Source organism: Pezoporus flaviventris, unplaced genomic scaffold (assembly GCF_033815535.1).
Source record: "Pezoporus flaviventris isolate CSIRO_AGI_PZ_B2104156 unplaced genomic scaffold, CSIRO_AGI_Pfla_v1 ptg000063l, whole genome shotgun sequence".
Classification (NCBI taxonomy): Eukaryota; Metazoa; Chordata; class Aves; order Psittaciformes; family Psittacidae; genus Pezoporus; species Pezoporus flaviventris.
In genome coordinates, this window is record NW_026892611.1 from 7,751,700 (window position 1) to 7,779,389 (window position 27,690).

At 45.4% G+C, this 27,690-nt stretch overlaps 1 protein-coding gene across 9 annotated transcripts in view; it reads left to right on the forward strand.

The window, feature by feature from the left end:
* The first annotated feature begins 4,541 nt into the window (after window positions 1-4,541).
* COL26A1 (collagen type XXVI alpha 1 chain) overlaps window positions 4,542-27,690 on the forward strand; it is a 172,551-nt gene continuing 149,402 nt past the window's right edge. For 3 of the 9 annotated variants that reach the window (XM_061470399.1, XM_061470400.1, XM_061470404.1), the window contains exon 1: window positions 6,412-6,625. In XM_061470399.1, coding sequence (XP_061326383.1) covers window positions 6,474-6,625 — 152 coding nt within the window. In that variant the 5' untranslated portion in view covers window positions 6,412-6,473. Of the gene's footprint in view, window positions 4,653-6,411; window positions 6,626-27,690 lie in introns of those variants that run through there. The other 6 variants (XM_061470398.1, XM_061470401.1, XM_061470402.1 and 3 more) reach the window with 3 other exon arrangements.

Below are 27,690 nucleotides of genomic sequence, written 5' to 3' on the forward strand. Positions count from 1 at the left end.
CATACTGCTGTTATTAAGCCACCTTAACTGCAGGCACCTAAGGTGAAAATAGTGGAGGCAGTTTCAGATATCAACTGGGCAGAATCATGCTGTGGAGGTGGTGGGCCCTGTACAATGGCTACAGTGCAGCAATTTACATCTTGCAGCCCACAGACTTCTGAAGGTCCAAAGCCAACTCCTAGGGGCCTGTGAAAGCCAGCTGAGAAAAGCAGACTCTTGTGGTTAGGCCTCATTGTCATGGCCCACAGGGTGAGTTCCTAGGAGACTGGGAAAAAACAATCGATAAAAGCTGGAAAAGTGAGAATGGAACATTTGGATTTGCTGCGTGGAAGAAAGGGGTCTCCACATCTCCCCCAGTTCTTCTGTTCCTTATCTCCACAGGGCAGGTGGCACAGCCTCCAGGGGGATCAGGAGCTGGGAAGAGGGTGCTTATTTCCATAAGTCCTTTCTTACCTGTTTTGTGTGCCTTTACTTTGTATACTTTGTCAGAAAGGGGGTGGGCCCACTCCCATCTATGTGACTTGTGCAGTACAGAAAGGGAACTCAGACTTCCATCATGTTGGGTTGCTCATCAGGCAACCTGGGTCCATGAGGGATTGAAAGGAGGAGGACTTCAGGGCTGGAGCTTAAAATTGAAGAATTCTTTGGTCATGGAAACCCTTGCTTCTCTGAGATTCAGAGAGACTCTCTGATTAAGGATGGATTTTCAAATCATATAAGAATTTGGATCCCACTGAATCTGGCTATCCTATAGTCTGTGACTCCACTGAAAATTGGAGCCTGGGATCTGGTCACTCCTTCCATACTGTTATACAGTACTGTGTTTCCTTGTAGAAGTTCAAGATCGACTGTGGTCTGGAGAATTTGTAAGTTCAGTGTTTATGTCCTGCACAGCATTAAGCAAGCAGGCAGCCCTTGGTGACTGACTGAGCAGGAGCATAGTTCAAGGATACAGACATGGAGACAGACCTCCCAATGTTTTCTTGAGTGACCTCAGTGATGGAAGAGGGAGCTTGCCTATGAAATCTGTAGATGAGGTAAAGCTGGAACTGAATGTAAGAACACTGGAAGGCAGGATTAAAATTTCAAGTGGTCTTGACAAATTTGTGATAGGATCTGAATAAAATAAGATGCAACTCATTAAGGAGCACTGCAGGGCACTGTACTTTGGCAGGAATAATTTTCACTAGCAAATGCAGGATGGGGGAAAGTCAGGCTAGCTGTTCTGCAGGAAAGGTAGAGAATCCCAAACTAAACATGGATTAACAATGACGTACAGATGTCAAAAAGGCAACTCCTCAGCAGGGCAGAGAAGTATTGCACAGAAGTATAGGTTATGGATACCGTACTATGAGATAGACATAGAACAGCTGGGAAGTCCAGAGGAGAATACCAAAAAGTATCAGAAAGTCTGAAGGAATTGGGATTGGTTTGGCTCTAGAAGGCAAGGAGAGGTGTTAAAACATTTTTAGAAGTACTCTGAAGAACTTAAAGTCTGTTCAAAAGGAGGAAGAATAGTTTTCTACATCCATAATGGAGAAAGTAAGACATTAAGAGCTTAAATTGCAACTAAACAGCCTGAGGTTGGATGTTAAGAAAAACTACCAGTACAGAGCACAAAGCATTGGAATATGTTTTCAAATGAGCATGGGGAGTTTCTGTCTTGAGGTCTTTCAGTACAAGGCAGAAAGATTTGTGCCAATAGTAATCTGTGTATAATAGATCCTGCCTTCTAGCAGCACCAAGAGGAAATAAGTAACTCTTGCTACTTCCTGTCTACCTCTGAATGTGTTTCTACTCTGGCAGTTTTAAGTGGAATAAACCTGGTGCTGTTTTTGCCTTGGCTTTATCTCACCTTTGTGAATCCCTCTTTTATTGCATTGGTGAGGCTGATGGATCAGGGTGTGTTCACAAACTCCCTGCACTTGCGCAGATCCATGCTTCAGTGTGTGTCCAGCCGGGATAATTGCTGCCTGATGTCAAAGGTGTCATAAATTATTTTTCTCAGAACACAGTAACGCTCAGAATACATAGAATTACACCTTGAGTCATCACATTTTCCATCTGCTGAATTATATTTCAATCTGAGTTCCTTTATCCAGAATATTACTTTATAGTACCCACACAAGTGCTTCACTCAGGGAAAGTTCTCATCAATGGATTTTGCCCAAGTTCTGACTTCTGTATCAATTCTTATGCTTCACACAGTATCACTGTCTATCATATTTACTGTCTGCTAAACTGCTTGTGTAAGTGTAGTGGCTTTTCAGTTATATCCCATTTTGAGTTCAGCTGTGATTGATTCATTCCAGGTCAAATTCAAGACATTTTCACACATTAGCTACCTCCTGCCTTAAAAGAAAAACTACCACAGTTTGGATAAGGTTTGGTTTGACTCCCCAGTAATAGATATGTTACAATAACCTTAGAAATCTTATAATTTAATTTATAATAGAGGTCTTGAACTCTTCCTGTTGCTAACATCTTATCCATCTCTGCTAATTTTCCAAGGTTCCTTGACTGCTTTGTTATATCACAGGGAAATAACGTGGGCGTCTTAGGAAGCTGCAAGGGGTTTATCCAAATTAGTTTGGGGTTTAGATGGTCTTATCAGTGACTTCATTCTAACTTCAAAAGGACACTTCATAATTCTAAAGCTCCACATGGTCTTATCAACTAGAACAAAGCTGCTTTTCCTTTGGTCTCCTCTTAGTTATCCACATGAAAAGTGCACTCACAAAATCCAAGGGGTGGCCATTTCAAAATCTGTTTGCCATTATTCTAACAATATGGTGGCTCTTTTTTTTTTTCAACTAAGTACTGACTTCTATAGAATTGCAAGTTGTGCTGGACCATTGAGATGCTATTGCAGCTCTGGAGCTGGGCTCTGCTTGCAGCTCTGATTGTGCTTTTCTACCTTTCTGAGCCACCTTTCAAACTGAAAACATTGTAGAAAACAAATCCCTCTTTTGCTGTATCATTCCAGTTTTTTCCTTTGCAACTGAACAGAAATCAGACTAAGCTTTGAATGTTCCTTTTATTGTCTGTATTTCCCCCCACTTCATTTAATGGCTGGCTTGCATGTGGTGTATATGTTTAAAGAAATAATAGATGATTTCACAGATATGTGATGTCTCAGGTATGCCCAGTGGACTAGGAAGCTGAAAACCACTCCAGACCATGTGAAACCCCACGTGCCTACACATGTCCAATAAATAATGTTCTGACATGACACTAAGGCTGTCACTCGCATGGAAGCTGAGCAGTGTGGGTCCCTCCAAGGACCACATTTTTGTGATGGCAAAGTCAATAGTTGTTGCTAAATGGAAAACCTGGCCCTTGCCTCTACTATTTCCCCTTGTGGTTCCGTGCATCATGGCTTTCTAGTGTGTGTCCTGCCTCTTCCATCTTGAACTGCACTGGTAAAATACATGCAAATCATTTAGCCCTGGTTGCCTGGGCAAACCTTTTATGACCATGCTTATGCACAGGCATAAAAAGTGTAGCTTTACATTGTGAAATATATTCTGTCTGGTTTAGAAGAATAGGACTGTTCAGATTTTAAGGGTTCTCTTCTCCAAGCTGGTCCTTCTGATAAATGGAATGGGTTACGTTTTTGTTGGCTTTGTTACTTCCATCACTGTGTTTCCAATTTATCACCATAGTTTTGAGAAATTGTTAGACTATGTTGCACTTGTAAGCACCATGGGGAGGAAAAATATTCATTTATTACTGCTATTGTGCCTGATTATATTATGCATATCCAAAGGACTAAAATGAATTATCCTCTTTAATTCTCCTCTCACAGTAGACAACATCACCTTTCTTTACCCTCTTTCCAAAACCAGCTTGGAAGTTAATTTTTCATGTTCATTTTAAATCAGCCGTACAGAGTGGGAGCAAGTGTGCATTCGAAACAGGGCAGAAGTAACAAGAGCCCAGAGACTTAAGCTCCATTTCTGGCTCTGCCTGTAGCACTTCGCAGCCTTGAGCAGTCATTTGACCTCTGCTCTCTCAGTGCATGAAATAGGAAGAACATCAGCTTCCTACAGATGTCTCTAATAATTTGCCAGAATCATGTCTTGTCTAATCACCTGTGTTTAATATCTCCAAGGGTCTTGCAAAGTCAGTGAAGGCTGAAGCAGCAAATTTTGCATGCAACCAAAAATAAAATGCTCTTGGACAATTAAGACTTGAAGAGCTTCCAAAGGGGCTAACCCAAGCCAGGAGAATGGCTCAGAAAGCTGTTTGATGCTGATAAATACTGATAAATGATTTATCCCAGCCCATCAGGAGAGGGAATTTAGTGTGTATGGGACAAAAGGCTGAACCAAGCCCTCAGCACAGCACCTGGTGCAGCAGTAAGTTGCCAGGGTGAGGGTCCAGCTGCCTCCACTTTGGCTCTACACACACAGCTGAGGATGATCACCCAGATTAAAGGACTATGGAGCCTCAGAGAACCTTCTAATGGTTTGTGTGTGTAGCTTCCCTCTGCTTCCCTTGAAGAAGGGTGAATTTGGTGTAGTTTGTAGCTCATACTGTGAGAGGGGTGACTACAGTGTAAGCTCTTTTTCTGTTACCCTCTTGGGTAGAGCAGAAGTTTCCTGAGGACTGACCCTGAGCAGAATGGCTGAGTGGCTCAACATCCTAGGGTGAGTTGTCCCAAGTCTATGTTTTCTTGGGGGGAGAAGGGAAGATATTCCTTTTCTGATCAGGGTTGTGTTATGTCCCAGTTCCAGGCACTGAGAGCCCTTTATAAATAAGTAGTGTTTGTTACTAAGCGGGCTGGGCGGCCCAGTGCTGCTAGACCAGACCTTTTGAGCTCCCTTTGGGCCTGGAGAGTGCTGATCCATTTCCTGCTCCAGCTCTGGGATTGGGACACTTGGGGGGGGGGCAGCTGTGGAGTAATACTAGGGAGGCTGCGCTGAGCTGCATTGCAGCCTGGACCTCTCCCTCCGTGTGTGATTTGCTCCAGTGATTAATGACAGTGGCTGTTTAAAAACCTGGTGCTTCGTTTGCAGTCTAAACTTGTCTGGTTGCAGGCTCCAGCCAGGGGCTATTTATCTCTGTGTGCAAGCTCTGGAGGTGGGCACCGTGGGGGAAGGGGTAGGTGCTCATCTGCGGGTGGGGGATGAATTTAGCCATTTTCCCAGTATTTTACAGGGATTGTTTTCTAGCCTTGGGGATTATCTTGCCCCAAGGGGAAGAAGTCTCCACCTTTGCAGAGCCTGCCCCTGGCAAGCCCTGGGCCCCTCAGGTACCCCAGCAAAAACCCAGTTTCAGTGGTAAACCATGGCTGTCTTTGGATGGGTGCATTAACAGGGAAGGGGCAGAGGGGGTATTGTGAGTGTTAAGAATTTGAAGGTAAAAAGAAACCTTAAGAAGCTGTGTCATCCTAAAATACGAAATTCCTCCTTGTGTTGTTTGGCTCAGATGAGTTGTCTGGTCAGTGAGCTGCAACAGCCCAGGTTCCTCCGGAGCTGGTAAGGCCAGCAAGGGGGTCTGGCAGTCACCAAATGGGGGTTGTACAGGGGTTTTAAACACATATTCTGCTGCAGTACAGAGAGAGAGCCTTGCTGCTGGCATCCTTATTGGGGTACCGCCTTTGTGAAATACCCCCATCCTTTCAAAACTGTTCCTCCTGTCTGGGGCTGATTGTGCAGGTCTCCAAGCTCAGGGCTATCCCGGGTAGCAAAGGGGGATAGCTCTGTGTGATGCCAGAATGAGCAAGATGGGCACATTATCATAGAAGGGTTAGGGTTGAAAAGGACCTTAAGGTCATGTAGTTCCAACCTGTGAATGAAGCATCTTTAAAATGATTTATTTCCTACCTTATCTGTGTAACTCTGGTGCGAGCGTGACACTAGGCACCAGCGTTTAGGGTTTCGCGCTGCACCGCCGAAGTGCGGGGCGATCCCCTCGCCCTGGCTTTCTGTTCATCAGGGAGACCCAGCGCCCCGTGCTCTGGCGATGTCCCGGGGTCGGGCTCCCGGGGGTGCTCCCAGGGCTCAGCCGGGTGGGAGCGCGGAGCCCCGCCGCGTTCCGTTCCGGCGGCTCGGCTCTGCCGGAGGAGAGCCCCTCCACGGTGGGGTCTGCAGCCAGGCCTGGCAAGGGTTAACGCTGAAGCCCCACGCCCCCTTTGACGGAATCGGGCCAACCTCGCCAAATTTGAAAAGGCATCCGGGGCCGAGAGTGCGCCCTGGGCGCAGAGATCCGCGCTGGCCCCGCACCCCTGCGCGGGAGCCGCTGCCGCCGGGCTCGGCGTGCCGAGGGACGGGGCTTGCCGAGGGACGGGGCTTCCCTTCTCTACCCGCAGTCCCTATATCCCGGCACCCTTGCCCCGTGGTGCCCGGTCCCGGGGGCACCTCCGCGCCGTGGGATCCCTCTGCAACCCCTGTCGCGGGAGGCACGCGCCTGCCGAGTCCTGTGAGAGGAAAAAAGGGGTGCAGGAGGAGATCCCCGTTCTTGCAAAAATGCAGTTGGCTCTTTTCTTGTCCTGGTGCTGCTGCCTGCATGGATGCGCGCTGGGGACTGGCTTCCTTTATCAATTCCCAGCATCAACCCTGCAGCACAACTACCCAGAACAGAGCTCGGGCTCGCCGGGCAGCGGCTTCGCCAGTCGCCGGTGAGTAAGACCGGGTCCGCCTCCCCGGCGAGGAGGCTGGGCCCCGCTGGTGCCTCTCGCGGGGAGCCGCGGGCAGGGTGCGATGGGCTGGCCCCGCTGCCGCGCTCGTCCCTGGTGGGATGAGCAGGCTTCCTACCTGCCCGCAGTAGCGTCCCTCTATGGGTAGGCAGCGACTGGGGAACCGAGGAGCTGCGCTTGGGCAAACCGAACCCGCTGACTTTTCCTTCTCGCCCTCCCATCCCCAGCCCGCCGGAGAAGGGCCGGTGGCTCCTGCCCCGGGATGCCGGCATAGGGAACTTACAGCCCTCGGCTGCGAGGAAAGACTTGTTCGGCTCAACAAAGGAAAGACCTTAATTACAGCTCTCTATTCAAGAGCCGCAGCTTTCAAATAGCTGTTTAACACCACACCTCCCACTCTTCTTTTCTCCCCCCCCACTCCAAACCAATTTCTTACAAACTTAATGTAAAGCAGTTTTGATATAGTGTATCTTGCTGCTTCAGCAGAGCAAACAGTTTCGGCTTCTCCCCCTCTCCTCTGTTTTCTCTGGGTATTTCTCTAGAGGTGAAACATCTGTTCAGATGAATGAGCCGCACTGTATGAAGCGAGAGAGTGGCTTAACCTGATTCCAGTTGTTCTTGAATTTCACTTCTTCCCCCCCCCCCCCCCCCCTTCCTTGTGATTGCCTTAAATGGGGACTGGGGAATTTAATATTCGGGGCTTGTCCATCCTGCCTCTACGTCTTTTCCTCTCCCCTTTGCTAATACCCACTATGCACGAGTTACACTGCAGTGGAGGAGGGCTGGTGTTCACAGTGCTTAGTTGGGTTAGGAGCTGAGATAAGGCATCTTCACAGCAGCTTTCCCCCCTATGTTAGCAGTACAGGAGTGAGCACTAGCCTTGTGCCTTGCACGGTGCTTACATATGGTGCATATTTCATCTCCAAGTGGGGGTGGTTCTGTTTGCTGGCCTGTCAAACAGGCCTCAGTCTGTAGGGGGTGTGATGTTAAACTACAGTAACTGTCAAAGGGTTTGAAAAGGCAGAAAATTATAGGAGAGTAATGGGATAAACCTATCCCAGCTGGATCTGTTCCAAGGTACCCCCTTCCCAAAGCATGAGCTGCAATGAGAACCACATGTCATTTGTCTTACATATCTATTAGCCTGCAGATCTTTGTTCAGAGCTACCATGCTTACATGAGCACAGACTCTATCTTTGCTCACTGAAGTCCTTCCCCACTTCACACTCTTGCACGCTTTTCCCATAGCTCAGTTGTTTGGATAGCTGATGCTTTGTCAGGGGAACGTGTGCCTCTCCAAGTCTATAAAGTGGTGTATAAAACCATTTAAAACTGATTTAAACAATAATGTTGGGAAAACTGGTAGGTTTATTTTATTTTAGGAGTTTCTTTTGTCCAATGGAACTTTGCCATGTGAGAATCTTCCATTCTGGTTTAAAGGAGAGGGAGAAATAAAACAGGGAGCGGAAAAATAACTGGTGGACATTTTGAAATAAAACTTGAAGTGCTCAGTCAAATATTGTGCACTGAAGCAATCTTTGGATGTTTTAATTTTGCCTTGAGTGGTGGAGTTTTGTTGTTGGCAATGTCTAACAGCTTCACTTTCTGATGGGAAAAACTACCCAGCTATAATGTCAGACCTCTGGGGGGGAGCCTCCTGCAGGGTGCAGCTTCAGGTTGGGGTTTAATGTGGTTCTGAAGAAGAATGAGGCTTTTTGCTCTAAAGCCTGACATTGATCTGTGTGAGTATGAAACCTTTTTTTAGGGGTCTGAACCAGACTGGTATAAACAATTGTTGACATTGTTCAGTGTCCCATTTGCCACTTAAACAGAGGATCTCTGTAGCACTCGAATTCTGTGAAGCAATAGCAGCTCCATCACAGCAGAGCTTGCTGGCCTCTGCCCTGAAGAGGCTGCAGAGTACACAAGATGGTGGGTAGGTGTTTACTGTCCACATGGCCATTCTCACTCTCTCTTCTGCGACCTTCCCAGTGAATCCAGCGCCTTCTGACACTTTTCCTGGGTACCATCAGCCAGGTATAAGCAGGTCAGAGCCTTGAAAGTTTGGGCTGCAGCTCCAGGCTTTGGTATGTTGCAGCATATACTGATGTGGTGTTCTACAGCTGGCACATTTCCTTGATGCAAGGCACCTCATGTTCCTGCAGTTACCCTTTTCTGTCCTTGATCAGCAAGTGAAGTGTCAGTTGGCAGATCCTAGTTATTAGACCAAAGCCACTTGCAGCCTGTCTGTGTGTGTGCTTGGATTGCTTTGAAGCTCTGTAGAGGATGTGCAAGGACCAGTAACTGAAATCCCGGCAGCAGTGTGTGTTGATGTTGCATAGATGTAACAATAGCCTCACTATTCTGTTTGAAATTCACATTCAGCACACGCGTTTCTAACTTGATACTGTGTTAAGGTGATGGGAGGTGGGTCTAACCCTAAGTGTAAGAATGGAGGGGCTGTCTGCCAAGCAGAAACTGTTGTCTTCCAGGCTCGGACATGAGAAGCTTTGCTAACTGACTTAAGGAAAGCTTATTCCCGTGCTGGAAGTAGCTTGGTTGTCAAAGAACTCCATCTGTGTTAGCTGTCTTTGGAATTAGTGTTCTCCTAGCTTAACTTCTCATCCTATTTCCCTGTATTTTTACATAGTCATGCATCAAGCCTTTGTGAATTTGGCTGTGGGAGTTGGAGACTTATGAGGCTACATGCAGTGCTTAGACTGGAAACCTCTTTGGATGTGGACATAGCTGAAAGAACCCCCCCCCCAACATCAACCTGAAAGCATTGTAGGATGATTCTTACTGCTAGCTTTACAGTAGCATCACAAAATCAGCTGGCATAGGTGGAAAGTCCATCTGTGATAGACCTTCAGAACACTACACCTCAGCCTGAAAGTTCCATTCTGTAAAGGAGCAATAGAACCATGATGTTACAAATAACAGGACTGTCCAAACAGACTTTGTTATCCAGGTTACATTGGGAATTACATATTGGTACTTATTTTGGTCACTTGTAATTCCTAGTGCTTGCTACAGCACTGATGTTTCTTGAGGATGGATATGGGGAGGAAATGAATATTGGACAATTGAAATCTGTAAGTGGGAAAGGTATTTGAACTTAATCAGTTTGCTGTACTGTAGCTTGCCTTACTTTCTCTCCCCTGAAAAACCTGAAGTGTTGGTGCTTGCAGATACTTAGATGATGCTTGAAATACTTGACAGTTATTCCTTGAGGCTAGCAGGCTCCTATTAGGTCACTTGAATGGCTGGCTCTCAAGATCAAGGTGTCTGGGTGGACCAGTTGTAGGTAGATTGATTCTGTTTAAAGTAGCTGCCTGCATTGTGCCTGATCCTACAGCTATGCATTTGCTAGTAGAATTGCTCCTCTCCAGCCCCACTTGAAGGACTATACACAACTGGCACTGTATGGTAATATCCTCCAGCCTCTTAGGTGAGGTTTTAGTACTTTTAAGTAAGTGTAGGTCTCTTTCTGTGATAAAAGCCTGCTTTTAATATTAAAAAGTGATCTATAAATCAGCATCCTGATTTATGCAGTCTTCCAGAGTGCTTTCAGAACATGTATCTGGAGTTTTCCTGATGGTTGTCTGTTAATTCTGCCTCTACCAGAGATGATTTGAACCTGATTTCAGCCTCAAACTCTGAACCTCTTGTGGCTCTTAAGTGGGTGTGGAATAGAAAACTATACATATTGGAGAAATGTGGTTCTCTTTCCTTGTACTGACAGAATCTTGATTTCTGAGTCATTCTCTCCATCGCTTAATAGTCTGTTCATTGCCTGAGGTCTCTGGTTTTCTATCGTTTGCTGTGGACTGTGGGAGGATGTCAAGCAAACAGACTGGGATTTGTGTCATGCTGAGTCCTCTGCACTAATTCCCCTTTGAAGCACCCTACCCAGGTAACAGAGGAGGTCTTAAGCTCATCACCAGACCTTGAACTCTGAAGTGTTTGTTTCCTGGACTCTACAGCCACAGGATTTTCTTCTGACTTGTGGGGTTCAGTGCTGTAACTTTGCAATGCCATGAACAGTGAAGCCAATGGTAGTGTAAGGACCTAGCAACACTGGAATGACTTTGAAATACCAGACGTGACTGTAGTTACTGCAGTAAATTGTATTGGTTTAGGAAATCTCCTATGGTCTTGCCTTTCCAGCTGCTTGTGTGAATCATTTCCTCTCATGTAGGTCTCATTTCCCAGCCCTAGGAAGAAAAAGGGAGTGGAGAGGCAAAGCAATGGGTGGCAGTGAACTTGTGCTCCCCTTGGATAAATTAACAAATGTGTCTCTTTCAATAACCCTTATTTGTTCATTTTCTCAAAGCTCAGCTTGTTAGGGCACTGAAATCCTGGTCAAAACACACCAGGTTAGAAATTTCACAGCTCTGCCCTAAGTGGTTCTGTGACTCCTGGATCGCAGAATGTTTAGTCCTGTCTTTGGTTTATTGGGCTGTGTATTGATGAAGAGGGAAGGAATGAAGTGATGGTGAAAGATTCTAATGCGCTCCCTTGAAAGAATCTCTTTCAAACACAGAGTACATTAGGCCTGCTGGATTAGAATAATGGAGCAACTACTCATGCTCTTTCTTGCACTAGATTTCTAGCATGTCTGGAAACATTCCTGGTGTGTAAAGCACAGGCTACCTCTCCTGTAGGGTAATACCAGAATTCATCCAACCTCATTTTTGCAATATACTCAAAGCTCTCGGCTCACTTTTAATTAGAGAGATGCAGACAGTGGTTAAACTTACTTCCACTGAGGCATAACGTTTATTTTGGGGCTTTGAGCATAAAGCTCCCTGTGCCAACTTGGATATCACCAAGACTCTGTTAAGGATCAGAGCTGCTAAAGATGAAAAAAGCATAATGCTACTAATTGGGTTGCTGTCCTGCAACTTCTCAACTTCTTATACAGTTGAACAATACTATATCTCCTGCTTAGTGTTTTTATGCTCAATATGGTACTGATCTAAATCAGAGTCCTTAATACTACTACAGAAAGGAGTGAGGGTGGGAACTGTGATACCATTCCCTACTGGGTTTGTTCCTTAACTCCTTTTCAGGCAGAAACAGTGATTTGTTGATTTGCAGTGTATTGCATGCAATAACATGGTTTAGGTGTTCTGGCTGGTTTTGACAAGTTTGTTTTTCTCCTTTTGGAAATGACCAGATATGTAAAGAGCATGCTTGGGTAGAAGTGTTGCCTGTAGTGTTCAGGCCTGGCTATTGGGTAATAGTTAAATCTTTTTGCGAGGTCCAACAAATAAGAAGCTATTTCAGGGTTAAGAATTCTTTTCAAAATAGTGAAATTGTAGCTCTGGCAAATAAAAAAAAAAAGCCCTCTCTTGTCTCTTTAGAAATGGCTTTCACCCAGAGGCCCACACAGTGGATGCCACTGAGACAAAAGCTGAGAGTAGCTTTGTAATGTTTCATGTTTGGGGTAGATCAGTCTCCTCTTCTGCATCCCTGTGGTTTATCTGGAAAAGGAAATCTGCCACTTAAAATCATAGTTAGTTGATTTTTTGAAACTTCTTTGAAGCTAGAAGGTATCTGTGAGCTTCTCTTATGTAGGGTTCTTCCTTTACTTCTCTGTTATCTACTGTATGTTCTCTGTCCTCTGAGGGCTGAGTAAGGCTGTTGTTTGCTCAGCAAAAAGGAAGGTGACTGCATAAGAGAACATCTGTCAACTTTAAAGCCAATGTGAGGTAGCACTCCATAAAATACATCTATTCATGTCCAATCTTGACATCAGATTCTGTAGTCAGATGTCTTTTTAATTGGTTCTAACTTTTCCTGCTCCTAGAACTGGATGGTAGTGATATTCCTCACAGTATTTGTACTATGTATCGGCATGATAGAGATTGGAGCATCTCGGAAATGCCAGTGCAATGAGGCTAGGGAATATCCACCTAGACATGGTCATGTAACCACGTTGTACTGAGTCTGTAGAGTTAAGAACAGGTCCAGGCCTGTTTCTTCTTGGTATGTGTTCCCCCCTTTGGTTTCTTTGATGTGTGTGCCCTCTGGAGGGGAGATGTCTTTGGCTTTACAGATGGACAAGACTCTTGGTTCCTGCTTTCTACTTCTCAATGAAATAAAAAGACCAAGTACATATACTGGGAAGAGCATGCCTCGTAAAGGCAGTGTGGGCAGAAGCATTTAATCAGATACCTGTTTCATGTGAGGACAGTTTTCTGTGGACCCTGCAGAAGTAAGGAAGGAAGGGGTGCAGCAAATGCCACTGCAGGACCTGGGTATTAAGGTTATTGTTTGTGAGAAACTGGCATGGGATGCTTCTTACCCTGTTCATTTTGGATGTTGGAGCTGTGTAGGACTAAGAAAAGGCAGCAGCATAGGTACTAAGTGAGCTAAATACTTCTTTTACCCTGTTGTGATGACCTTGCGAGATGGGAGTTGCTCAGTTAAGGCACTGCACAAAAGCTTCCCTTCTGTCCTTGCCTTGTGTTGTGCCTCGGGTCAGTCAACATCTGCTTTTTTCCCACAGGACTCTGCTTGTTTGGTTGTTCAAAAGAGTGGTGCTGGGAGCTCTCAGCTTGGTTTGAAATGCTGCTTCTCATGGTGGAAAGGCTCGGGGCAGATGGGCTGCTGCGGCGGTGGGGATGACATAACGTCTCCTGGTGCTGCAGTGCTTGGTGGGGTGTGGTAGCCCTGAACGGAAGGGCAGACATTGCTTTTCTGCTCTGTGCTGCTCAGCCCTTATTAAACTCAGATGTTTCTAACCCCTTCCTCCAGGCTCTCATTGCTGTAAACACAGCAGAGCTTTTTCAAATTCTCATTGGAGGCATCAATGGGTGACAGCTCTACCAACAGCTCTCCAGCGTGCCTGTGTGTGAAGGGGGGTTGCTGTGAATTTAACACTCCAACCCAAGGGAGATTCTGTGTTTTCCCTAAAGGAAAGGACTTTATTTCTTTTTTATCTGATGCTCCTTCTCTTCCTCCTGCCTCAGATTGCTTGGCTCCCTGGTTTTCTTCTTGACTGAGTCTCTCTTCTGCTTCCCCAGCACTGCCTGGTTTCAGCCACGCTGTTCAATGTGGGTTGCCTGTCTGCTTGTCTCACTACTGTATCTTGTGCAGACTTTTGAGTTCTTCGCGTTTTCAGGTGGCAGTGACTGGGATACCAGCTAAAATAAGGCTTCTGTTGCTATGCTAGGATGACTGAAAAAGGCTCTCCTAGAAGCAAACACCTAGATCTGGCTGTCAGCAGCCCTCCATCTCAGCTGTACCTGTCCCAGGTTTACTGTGTGGCTCTGTCAAAGTTATTTTTCAGCTTTTTGTGAAAGGAGTAACAGAGGAGAGACTGCTGTGGGGACAGGATCTTGGATGCTTTCTGCTTATAAACTGCACTTCACACAGTGTGAGCTACCATACCCCCTGCAGGGGAGCTTGCCAGTCCTTGGTGTCTCTAAATGTAAGCCGTTAACTCTGAGGTGGAACCAGGCTCTTCATAACCTTTTTACATACAGTCCTTCAAGGACTATATCCTTTGCAAATCTGAGTCTCAGATATCTGTCTGTTCAGTGTCATTCTTTTTTAAGCTAAGAAATTCTCAGCCCAATGAGGTATCAGAGCTGCTTTGTGCCTGGTGTCTGACTTGGTAAAAGCTGTGTTCCGTCAAGACCTCTGTAAGATCATCTGTATGACCTGTGTTCATGACATTTTTGCATCTGTCCCCACTCTTGTAAATTGAGCTAAAGATCCTGGTTCTGAACTGTCAGGAGCTAAATGAGATATTGGGAAGATCATTGCCATTTTGAAGCTGTATTTAGCCACTAGATGCTAAATTTCCTTTTGGAAATCTAGGCTATCCTGAGACATTTGAAGATGAGCTCCCCTGTTTCAAGGTTCTTGAATTCTGGTCTCAAAGTCACTGGCTTGGTTTAAATTGCCCTTCAAAAGTTTCTGGCACATGAGAGGTACAGAGAACTTTCCTCCTTTGGTACTCTACATCCCCAAGAAAACACTGATTTAATTAGTGGTCACTGCAGCTTTGAGGTGAGCTTTTAATGCTGCTTTTAATGAACTTAAAGCTAAAATGCAGCGATCCTGAGAACTGAGCTGTCAGCTTGTGTCTGTCACTGGCACTATAGCAGTACAGGACAGAGAAAAAACCTTATATGCTTAAGGTTCAGTATTTCAGCATGGCAAACCCCACTAACCTAAACAGTGAGGGGGGAGCTGCATTCTTTGCTATGCCTAATCTCTGTATTTTGTTAAGCACACATTCCTGCCAGAACTTTATTAGACAGAACAATAGTGACCAGCTGGGCAAGTGACCCTGGCTTTTCTGGCTGGCAGAGGAATTCAGCATCTGAGGAGTTGAGATTCTCATGTGCAGTTTAAGAGTGATCTGGATTTAGTTGCTTTTAATTATCAGTTGGCTGATTCATAAGGCTTTGTTTTCCACCCTCTTTCCCAAGAAAAAGGCCATTCCCTTAAATGCTCGGTGTGTATTCTATAGAGCAGCACCAAGTCTCGGAACTGAGACTTGCAAGTTCTTGATTTTCTTCTAAATAGAATGGGAATAGTAGTATTTACCTTTGTGTAAGGGAAGGCTCTGGGGAGTATTTCATGAGGGTGTGGTTAGATCTTAGAGGGGAAGCTGCAAAATCCATAGCATTGTATATGAGTATGCGTTTATAGAAGTTTATAATAAATCTGTGAATGATAATATTTGGCACTTGTATAAACTTCCACTCTTACAGAATAGAGGTCATTGTTCTTGTTTTACTGCTCCTCTCTGAGCCTGGATGACTGAAATTAGTCTGCTTGATCTTTGCAGGGAAGGATTGAGTTTGGAGAGGTGGGACAAGGAGGTGCTGAGCAGGGCAGGCTGGATTGAACAGCAGCAGAGCGCTGGGTCATGGCACAGGCTGTGGTGATGCTTTCTTTTCCCAGCTGCAGTGAAAGTTTTGTGGGAGGCTGAATGGTCACTGCAAAAATGCCTGCAACTGGTGCTACCAAACAGTGTTTGTGCTGAACAGGTCTGGGGTGGGGTGCTGCAAGCATTCTCTGTTCCCATGCAGTGCTTGAAGTGCAGCAGAGAGCAGAAAGGCAAATTGGCGCTGTAGGATGTTGCAGCACGTGGCTTAACGCTGCTGTAAATCAGTGTAACCTGCAGTGCAATACAGTTTCCCTGCAGTGTATTTCAGGATACAGCACTGAGCCAAACAGCTTAAACTATTGCACAGTAAAAAGCTGTCTCTTGGGCCACTGTTACTGGAAGTCACTAATGTATATCACAAATAATACGGAACTTTTGGATTGCAAAGTTGTAGAAATTCTTCCGCCTGTGGCTAAGCTTTGAAGGAGTGTGCATTGCAAGCAGAAATAACAGGGTCTCATTTTGCCAAGCACCAGAAAATCACTGGAGTCCTGATAGTGTCATTAAAACCCTTTCAAGACCTCTGCAACCAAACCCATTCGAAATTATTGCAAGGACTACAGCAACATATTCATTTTCTTGGGTAATGTCCTTTGAAACAATCAAGCTCTCTAATTATGTCAGGCCCTGCCAAGTGGTTACTGGCGTCTCAACTAGAAGGTTTCCAAAGCAGTTTCTACAAATTACCAGAATTTTGCTGAAAGTGAACTTTCAGCTCCCAGGTACCGTTTTGGAGTTGTTATAACCTTTGGGAAGAGAAGGGTGAAGCTGTACCTGTCTGTACTAGGTGGGAAGAGAGGGGAGAAATGGGAATGTAGAAATGATAGGAATTGTCACAACTCATCTCTTGAGCTGAATGCCACTGGAAACTAGATGGGTTTGTATGAGATGGGTTTGTATGAGATGCTTCAGCTGGTGTCCTGGTTGAGCCTGGGAGTTGCCTTGTGCCACCCACATCTGGGTGATTGATTTGCATCTGAGCATCTCTGTGCTCTGTGGAGGCAAGGCTCGCTTTGCAGGGCATGTCCTTCAGCTCTAATGTGTGTGATTGGGGTTTGTTTAAAAACAAAAAAAAATTGCACCATAAACCCAACCACCACCAACAAAACCCCCCTCACAACACCCAACATCACACAAGCATTTGACTGGAATTGTACACTCCGTGTGGCTTGTGGCTTGAATGTTGCCAGTAATTTACTAGGCTGCTCCCATGGGCATCTTGACAGCAGGGGGGAAACAGTTCAATAGTTGTTCTGTCACTCCCTGTTCCATGCTCTGAGGTTCAACCAACCTTTTTGACTGGTGTATGTGAGAGTGGTGTCAACTGAAACTCATACCAGTTTTTTTTTCTGCTGCAAGAAGTATGTGACATGAGTCTGTCATGGCCATTTAACTGGACATTGAACACTGGTGAGTTCAGTGGCTTGGCTGGTCTGTGGCATCCCTATATGCTTCCTTGTACATGGGTCAAGTAAGTGTTGTGGTGATGGCAGCTGCTGTCTTTGCTTGCAGTGTAGCTGTATTTGGCATCATCCTTTGCTGAGAGGCTGCATGTAAAACTTTCTTCAAGCTGCACTTAAAGGTGTAAAGGAAAACTCATGTATGTGTGTTTGAGGGAGAAAAAGCACAGGCAAGTTTTAGCTGTGATGTGCGAAGGCTGTTTGCATACCTACTTAGTGTAGGCTGTTGCCAAGCAGCCATGTGTTGTTCATGGCTTTACTGGTTTGCCCACAGTAAGTAAAGTAACAGTGTGCTGTTCTTCCCCAGGTACCAGAAGGGTAGCAGATATAGAGAATAACTGATTAATAAACTTTATGTCGTGACTTTTCAACTTTTCTCTTCCATGCTTTTCCTTGTATTGCTTGTCAGGTCTTCAAAACCAGAATGCTCAGAAGATGGTCTAGTGGAAGGTATCACTGCCTGTGGCCAGGGGTTGCAACTGGATGAGCTTTAAGGTCCCTTCTAAACCAGACCATTCTATGATTCTAAGAAAGGTTGGACCAGATGATCCGTAAGGTCCCTTCCAGTCTAGTGTTCTATGATTAAATCTGTGTAAATAGGAGAAAAATGTCAACTGTCTCCAGTGGCTGTGCCTTGAATTCTCCACAAGCTTTTGCAAGTGGTATGTGTCTAAAATGGTGTGTGGGGTATACCTAATATCAGTCACTGCTTCTCTTTGCTCACAGACTGAGACTCTTCTCAGCAGTAACTCCAGACATTCCCATTCCCAGCAAAGGGTGAGGGAAGCCTGTTTAAGAGGTTGGATCGTTGGGGTGCACCAGTTTGCACTCACCAAATCTGTGGTTCAAGTGTTGTGGTGTTTTCCCCTTTGCCTTGGTAGAGCCAGCTAGGTTGCCTTTTAACATTTCAACAACAACGCAAACCCCTCTACAGATTCCCAGCTCATGGAGTTTGCCATGCTTGTAATTCCCCAGAGAACAGGGCAGGAATTCTTTCTGGCTAAATGTCTGTACCTCTCCTTCAGACCTCCTGCTGTCCCCTCTCTCTTGCTCGGTGCTGCTTGCTCCCCATCCAGCTTCCCACATGTTGTACTCGGGAGTGTTTCAAGGCAGTGTTATCATTCCTAAGGAATCCACTATGCGTGCACAGCCTGTGGAGGGTTTTTTTTTTTCGGCTGTTATTACTTGGCCAAATCAAACCCATTTTCCACCTGGATACCGAAATGGAGCTCTCCTCCCTCAAGACCATCTCCCTTCCAAACAGAGGCTTCCAAAGCACCGAGGCACTAAAGCCATTTCTTCTATTGCTCAAGAATTTTTTAATAACAGAGGAAGGTGTTAGTGTTCCTGCTCACAAGAGGAAGGATTTCATTTCATTTTCCTAATGAACAAACTGGATTGCAGCAAGGTTGAAAAGGAGAACACAAATAATTGTTCTTGGCTAGAAATGAGGAATGGAAACTGCTTCCAAAACCAGTGAAAGCTCAGGAAGATGTGTTAAAAGCAGAACCACCTTTTAAATTGAAAATAGATATTTAGAGCACTTAGTTTCTAGATGTCTTTGTACGGTCTGTCTATAGGTGGATATAGTGCAATGGGTCCTGTGTGATTGAAATGTATAGCATCTGCTTAAGAGTGAGTTTAAAACTTGAGGCAATTCAGAGTATTCACTAGCAGGGGTGTGGGACTACTGTGTGCAGAAGAACTGATCTGCAGCAAATGCTATGTGGTTCCTTTTTATGGCATTGGAGGGATGCAGTCGGTGGAGTGTAAGAGTGGGAGTCTGGAGAAGGGTGACGAGGAGGTTGCTGTGTAGCAGATCACTGGGCCTGTAACTCCTGCATGCAGGCCCTGTTCTGTTCCATGGAGCTTTCAATGAGGCTTCCACTTTGTGCAGAGGGCTCATGACCAGCAACTGGGGGGTGTTTTAGGGCAATTTATTACTGCATTTAGATGGGCCCTAGGAATGACTGGCTTGAGAGGGAGGCAGGGAAGGGAAAGATGTGCTCACCCATGAGCGTAGTTTGGTGTTTGTAAAGGGTATTGCTAGTTTACTACAGTAAAGATGATTTTTGAGATGTTTAGGCTGTGCAAGTAGGAATCTACTAACCTTAAAAGCTATGGAGACATCCTCCTGCTTTAGCTCACTGACCCTGATCTCTCTTCTAACATGTACTTGCATCAAAACTGCCTGTTTTAAAGGGCAAATCTCTGTTCTCTGATCACACAACAGATCTTGGGTTTGATGTTCCTACTTCCCTACACATGAAACTCCCATGGGTGTGACTGGAACAATAGGATTATTTTCCAAATTATTTTTTTATTGTAGTAACGCCCAGGACAGGCTTGTGCCAGACATGGCAATCATGGGCTAAAGAGTTTTCAATTTAAATAGCAAATTAACACACAGGCTTTGGGGTTTGTTTTTCAGCCTGGTTAACGCTTTGAATACCCAGCAGAGAGGTTTTGCAAGGCTTTGGTTTCACTGAGCTGGGGCCTTGTGTGGCTCATTTGGGGGTCTCTGAGCTGGGCAAGCAGAAGGCAGCCTGCTTTACCTACCCCACCAACACAGCCTGGTATGCAGAGTGAGCTTGCATATTAGTAGAGTGGTAATAGGAGAAAAGTGCTTTGCTCTTCAAAACAGGCGTGTTCATATACTCATGGAATGGGTTGTGTTGGAAGGGACCTTAAAGTTCATCCGGTCCTAAGCCTCTGCCATGGGCAGGGACACCTTCCACTAGAGCAGCTTGCTCCAAGCCCCTGTGTCCAGCCTGGCCTTGAACACTGCCAGGGATGGGGCAGCCACAGCTTCTCTGGGCACCCTGTGCCAGCGCCTCAGCACCCTCACAGGGAAGCGCTTCTGCCTAAGAGCTCATCTCAGTCTTCTTTTGGCAGGTTAAAGCCATTCCCCCTTGTCCTATTCCTACAGGCCCTTATAAAAAGTCCTTCTCCAACTTTCCCAAAAGCCCTTGTAGATCCTGTTGGTAGGATATAGCTTTCCGCAGAAAATCTTCTGGAGCACCAGCAGTAGGTAGTCTTGTCTCAGGGAAATGCTGGCTGATGGGTGCCTGAGCTTCGGGTGCCTGAGCTTCAGTTGCCTCACTGAATGTGAGTGGCTAAGCTGGCAAATCAAATAGGGGAAAGAGGAGTTGTTGATCTCAGAGCAGTGTAAGTAGATGGATTGTCTAGGCTGGCTTATTATTTCTAATCACCTTCTTCAGCAGTGGTAACATTAGAAAGCTGGAGGATTTTCTTGCTGTTTCTTTAGCAGTTTCAATGAGGATGTTGTGACATCTGGCTTTTTGTATGGTAGTCACCTGAAACAAGAGATGTGGCCCAGGGAAGCTGTGAATGCTCCATCCCTGGCAGTGTTTAAGGCCAGGTTGGTCAGAGCCTTGGGTGACATGGTTTAGTGGGAGGTGCCCCTGCCAATGGCGGGGGGGGTGGAGCTAGATGATCTTAAGGTCCTTTCCAACCTGAACTATTCTATAATTCTGTAATAAATCTAAGCCTGCCACTTCCTGCAAGCTCACTCTAGAAAGAGGTCACCTTGGCTTGTGAAATCTAGTTCCCAACTGTGATGGGCAACCACATGGTAGATAACTACTCTAGAAAGAGCTGCTGCATAGTCCCATGTATATTAGGGGCCACAAACTACTTTACAAGTTGCTGAAGACCTTGGCTGAATGAAATGATTGTAATGTGCCACAGGAAAAGAGAAGGAGGGAGGGCAGGTGGCAGAAGTGTTGCTAGAAGAGCTGGGTTCTGTTTGCCTTGCACAGCTGCCTGTACAGGTGTTTTCATCCCAACACTTGTGAATCTGGAACTCTGATATTCGTTCAATGCCTTTCTGGGCCCACAGAACACTACCCTGAGTGTTGAAATGGCTCAGGAAAAGAAATCTCTTCCCTTAAAGAGAAGAAGCAATGTTTTGTTGGTGGGATCTCCAATAACAGCTTTTGGGTTTTAGCCATCAAAAAGGTGTGTCTATCTGGTGACAGTAATAGTTCTAGGAAAAACCTGACACATGCACATTACAGATTAGTATCATACAATTAATAGGAAACAATGACTTGATCATGCTATCCTAATTGTTTTCTTTGATATGCTCAGTGCTCTCCTTTTGATGTTGCCTTTTGTTCTTGTAATTTGTGGCTTCTGGTGCCACTTTAAGGCTAATGAAAAACGCTGCTTTGTTTAGCAGGGTCCCTGTGTTCCTGTCATGCATGTGGCTTTCATTGCTGCTGGGCTGGTAAGTGCTGTGAGTTTGGCAACACAGGAGTGAATGTGAGGCACAAAGATGCACTGTGGTCTGTACAGAGCTCTGCAAGAATCAAAACAAATCCAGCAGCAGACCCTGTTCAGCCTTGCGGACTGGCTGTTGATGCACACGGATACAGGCCCTGGAAGGCCAAGGACAGGGTTTGAAGGAGATCCTGAAAACTAACAGGAGCCTGATTTGTCCGTTTTGGAGGTCTCAAATTGTGCCAAGTGTTTTGTATGATGTAATGCAGCAAGGGGAATTAGACAGCAATGGATGCTGCCTTTCTGGATGGTGGAGGAGTCTCTGTAGCCACAACACGAGCACTAGTAAAGCACAGGATACTGTTACAGGGTTGCTGACTCCTTATGCTAGTTCTCTTAATGTTTGCCTCTCCATGAGGCATTGAAGACAAGCAGGCAAGTGTCTGTCATATTTTTCCCACTTACAATTTCCCCTCCACCTTCTAATTAAAAGTTAAAGTTTAATTCTGAATGAATTTGTTGGTGTAAATTTAGAGATACTGGCTTATCAAAGTTAGTCTTGTACTTCAGGGCCACTGTCCTCAAGCAATCCTAGATCAGATCTTCAGAGGAGGACATATAAACAAATGCCAAATGGCACCTTTGGATGTGGGTGTATTTAGAGAAAAAGCTGATGTTCCAAATCCTAGCTCTGTGCTTTCAATCAAGGTCTTAAGGATAGTTATTTCCTTGACTCCATCCCTCCCATCAAGGTCACCCTTTCCAGGAATGAGCAAACCAGTACTAGGGGTGTATTGGTGATGTGAAGGTAGGAGACCTATCTGCAGCCAGGTTATCCAGCTGGGCAAAAATGGTTAGAGTCAAGTTCTTCTTTTGAAAGGCTCTAATTCAAGAAGCTTTTATGTTACAAAAATGACATCCCAGGTTGTAATTGTGCATGATTTTCATGGTGTGTGGATATCAAATGCCAAATTCTATCAAGTCTGTCTAATTTAACAAAGACAGATTCCATGGATATTTCCATGTGTTTCCTCTTTCCTCCCCCTGTGAACACTGGAAATGACTGTCTTCTCATTGACAGTGATAAGCTTGGGGGAGGGAGAAGCAAAACAGTTCAGTGCCTAGAAGAATGCCTGTAAAAGCAAAGCGCTTCAAAGAACCCCCTTTTTATTTCTGAGCACTCGGTCATAGACTAACTTCTTTCATTTTCATGATGAAAGTAATTATGGTTCAGGTCAACCATATTTATTGTTAGATCCAGTTGGAACACACCACTAGCAAAGTGGGTATAAAACAGGGAAAGTTCAGGTTAGATATAAGGGAGAAGCTCTTCCTTGTGAGGATGGTGAGGCACTGGCACAGGTTGCCCAGAGAAGCTGTGGCTGCCCCATCCCTGACAGTGTTCCAGACCAGGTTGGACAGAGCCTTGGGAGACATGGTCTAGTGTGAGGTGTCCCTGGCCATGGCAAGGGTGTGGAACTGCATGATCTTAAGGTCCTTTCCAACCCAAACCATTCTATGACTTTATGCTAGAGAGATGTTCTTTGTGCTTTTTCATCTCTTTCCCTGTATGCATGTGTAAACAGATGCATAGGCACAGAGGTGCATGTACTGAACATGATGCTACCTGTCTGGTCAACCTTTAAGTCCTCATCTGCCTCTATTATATTCTTCATTTGTTAGTGCTGGTGTACAGGGTGGATCTCCTGTACAATGAATCAAGCGTGTGTAATAGATGAGTGTTACCATCTTCAAAGCCCCTCCTTCATTACTTACAGCAGTAGGAAAGTGCCTTGTGAATGAGGTGAGGGATTGGAAGAGAAGAAGAATAGTCTCATGGCTGAAGAAGATAAATGTTGCTCTGGGGAGCTGGATTCCCTCTTTGTCTCTGAAAAAGAGTTGCACCTATAGTTCCGTACTATTTGGCTATTCTGCTTCTAGGCCTTTACTAATTCCAGTAGGGAGAGGTTATTCCCTTAACCCCTGTAACTTCGATGGCTGCAGAAGGATAAGGAAAAATTTTGTGCAGTTTCTTATGAACTGAAGCAAATTCAGCCCTCAAGCTAATGATGTTTGAAAGGTCAACCATGCACACAACAAAGCAAGGAAAGCACAGTTACACGTGGTTGGCTGTAGAACTTGCTGAAGATTAAAGCTGTTGTGCAGGCTGAGCTGCATTTTCCTCCTAAGGCAAAGATTCCTCTAGGACTAAACCCCCTCCATCAGGCTATGATAATCCACTTTGTGTGGGAAAACTTTAGGCTGTTACCGGCAACTATTTCAAGTGCACTAAGCACAGCACATACTACCCCCTGGGGAAGTGTTATGCTATTGGGAGACACCTACATAAATTGTCCTATCGTACTCTGCTGGCCGGAGCTTATTTTAATGTCTGCTTTCTTCCAAACTCTTATTGAGGGTGAGGGGCGGTGTGTGCAGAAGGATTGGAGTTCCTTCCAGTCTGTCTGACCAACACAGTGGAGTGGGAGACCTGGAACTTGTTTTACTCCTGTTCATGCCTCTGGCTCTATGCTGCTTCAGATGGCTGCTGCTGTCTGGCTTCAGAAACACCAGCAGGCTTCCAGTTTTATTCATTTCCCAAAATGAATGGGCTGTTAAAAAAGATTTTCCTCCTTTTTCACAGGAGTCGGGGTAACCTCTATCAGGGAGTATGAAGTACTCGGTGGGAGTAAGGCATGCGTAAAACATAGATATTGACAGCAAGATTACTGTGACTTGTCATGTCTTCTGACTTGCAGACCTCATAAGACTTTGTAATGGAATAGCAGACTCTGCTTTGAAGTGAACCTTGCCATCACAAGCTTGAGTACAGCCAGCCCCTTGCCCCTGACAGGTGGTCTTTCATGGATTCCTTAGTAATAGTCCCTCAATCTGCAGACCTGAATCAGTCCATCCACTCTGAACATTGTAATATCAAGACTGGTGCTCACAATTGAATTTTGTAGCTGGCTTTTTTCTGGACAATGAGCTGAATGACAGGCTCAGATCCTAAAATCTGGTCACCTGGGGAGAGCATGAATATAGTCAAGAGCAGGAGAAACCTAAGCCCAGCTTGTTTTTTATCTGAGCTTTCCAGTAACACGTGACGGGATTGTTTGCTTTTTAGCCAGGTCACAGCAGTAAAGTGTAATCTGGTCACAGCCAACTGAATTAGCTGGTAAACTTGATCCTGATGAGAGTCAAAGCATATCCAGGGATGCGTGTATTTGTGAACAAGAAGGGAGTAATGTAGTTATGTAGAACTGGGTGGCTCAGGAAGAGGTACCCCAGCAAGCCTAGCAGCCTTTGAATCTGGATTTCTTGGCATGTAGAGGGCAACTTCTGCTCCTGGCCTCAGCAGAGTGTATAAATAACCAATCTCTCCTGGTGATGGGCTCCAGCACACAACGTAGGCGTTGCTGTTTGGGCAGGGCAAGTGGGATGCTGTACTATTTACACAGAAGAGGGCATGGTTCCCTTTCAAGGAATCAGAACAGCAACTTTTCCCAGTGAAAGTCAAGTCTGATTTTATTGAAATTCCTCTCTAGGATTGCAGGGAAACTGATAGCTCCAGTGAAAGCTGTTAGGGAATGTGGGGAAATCTATCGAGCTATCAAAACACTCCTACTGTTTTCTGTGCCCTAAATGTTGATCTCTGCTAAGTATAACACACAGTGTGTTATCCTTATGGAAACAAAAAGATAATTCAGTGCACTTGTTTACACAGCACAAAGCTTTAGGGCAAATAGCAAGCATCAGGAATGCCAACCTTACTGAGAAACTTTGAAGTGTTTATTGGGGATGAGGAGGGTCAATTCATGCTCACGCGCATGCAGCAGGTGCTGATGGAATGACCCAGCATGTGGAGTCCCTTGTCCTCCTCATCCAAAGAAATTTTGCCTGCTTCTGTCTTGGTTGATTAAGTCTTGGTGAGTTGAGCTTTTCTGTTGTACTGTGTGGCATGATAAGTACTAAACCTGCACTAAATCTCCATTTTATTTTGCTCTACAACCACATAAATGACTTTGTTCAGAGTCCAGCTCCAGGCACAGTGTTTAATGCTGGTAGGAGTACGATGTACTGTAAGGTTATGGATATGTAGTTGTCCTTCACTCAAGTGACTACATTGCCAGAAGGTCTTGTGTGTGGTAGGTGTTGATTGCTGTAGGTATGTCCTCAACAGGGCACAGCAGCAAGTCAGGTTTGTGTGTGGAGCTGAGCTGTCATCCCACTGAAAGAAGTGATTAAGCAAGAATGCAGCTGCTTTCATTTCCAAGTTGCACATTCCTGATTAAACGGGCTGCTTGCTGAGTCCTGATCAGTTCAGCCCAGTGGTTTCTGACATTGGACTAGCGGTCACAAACTGAACAGTGAAATGAAGCCTACGAACAACCAGTTGGCTTTTCATTGGAAACTGCCTAGAAGGACCTCCAGGGACCCCCAGGAGTTTGAGAAGCTCAGAGAAAAGCCAGCACTTGGACTAGGAGATAGAAACATTGCTTTGGGGGATGGCTCTGTAAGCTTGTTGTGGTGTGAGTCTTTCTAAGTATTCACAGTGGGTGAATGGGTGGAGTGATCCCTTACACATCCCTTGAGTGGTGGGCTTAGGAAACAGTACTGTGCAAATCCCAGTGGTGAGAAGGGGGAAGAGGAAGCTTGCTGTCTGTCAGTGTCTTCCCATCTGTGAAATGATTGCTCTAAGCTAATGCAGTCACGCTAGCTGGGAATTGAGCTTTGATATGCGAGTATACAGCTCTTCTGGAACTGAGTATTTCAGCTTGAGTATTTGTTACGCTGCACTTCTCCACCCTTTGCAGTCCCTTTTCTCTCTCACTGTAGGATTACAGGCCGTACAGGCATCCAGAATCTCCAGCGGATAAACTGTGCATCCAAATAAGGTTCCTGATGAGGGGTGCAAAGGCTCAGAAAGCTGGTGGGGTGCACAGTATGTTTTCCTCCCCGGCATCTACTTGGAGAAGCAAAATGCAGCTAAAGCTCCCTGTGTAAATTCAGCTACCCTTTGAGGTCCTTTCAGCCTGCTCCATGCATGCCCTGGGAAGTTAGGTTTTCCTAACTTCAGGCTTCAGTGTCCAGGTGCCTGAAGCCATGAATCAGCTGAGTCAGCAGAGAGCAGGCAGCTGACTGCCTCCCAGCATTTAAGCTCAGAATAGTAGTTTTCAGAGGCTCTCCAAATGGAGTCAAACTATTGAATTCATTGCTCTAGTTAGCCTGAAAGGTCCTTAGTAACACCCTGAACCGCTACAGTAAATACGATTGGATGTACACTGGCATCGGCAATTGTATTCCCTCGGGAACAACACGTCAGCTGTGATCAAGATGCGAGATCTTGGTCTGTAGCCCCTGAACAAAACTGTCTAAATCAGTAGCTAGCAGGCCATGGTCTGCAGGTCCTCAGTTGTCCATGAAACTCTTCCAGGAGTTAAACAAGGTGAGAGAGGAAAAGAGTTTATCTTTGGAAACAGCTGGGGGAAATGGACCATGGAGACTTGGCTCTCTAAGCAGAGCAGTGGAAGCTGAATGCCACCAGACGCTGCAGGGCATCGTGCTAAATATGCTTGTGATGAGCATGCATGAGATGCGACAGACACAGCCCTAAAGGAGCTGCCATTTTCATCATTTTGTTTGCTTGGTTGGGATATTGTTTTTGAATAAGCAGCAATACATTCTCTGCCATCCTGGATGCATGCCAGGAAAAGTCCTAAACCTTTCTTGCTAGCATCTGTATATAATATAAAGGGTCATTTATAATCTCTGTAAGCCATGATGGGGCCTTTCATCACGTTGTCTGAAGCCTGTTTGCATTCTGGAGACTGTTCTTGCTGACTTTTGGTTTGCAAAGAGAAATGTTGGGGTGGTTTTGTCTGTCTCTCGTCTGTCATAGTCACTGTGCTATGATATCTACAGTGAGTTCCAATCTGTGTATCCTAATAGATGCATTTGTAGGAAAGCTATGCTGTTTATGGGAAGCTAAGGGTGTGATGTTTTGCAAATGGGAATGTACCTTTCACTCGTAGGTGGGTACCTCTGTAAACAAACTCTTCCGCCTGCTGGTGAAGAGAAATATGTGTTCGTGTGGCATTATTTGAGTGTCTTTGGGGTCTGAACATTTTTTGTGATCCACGCTGTGGTAGTTCTGCTTTAGAGAAGACTTTGGGAGTGCTGGGGTGGCAAATGTTGTGGTACTTTATCACTGTCACTGCACACTTGGTGCTCCTGCTCAGGAAGGTGGAAGGTTGTCTCTGGATTTGAGTGCAGGATCTGTTATTCTACCATGGGCTATCAGTCCTGTTTGCCTAGCAAACCCAAGTGATGGCTTCAGGCAAGGAAAGCAGTGAATGGAGAGCCTTTGGAAGCTTCTCACTTCCAATAGTGATTGCTTGCTTTTATAACAGGTTACTGAGCAGGTC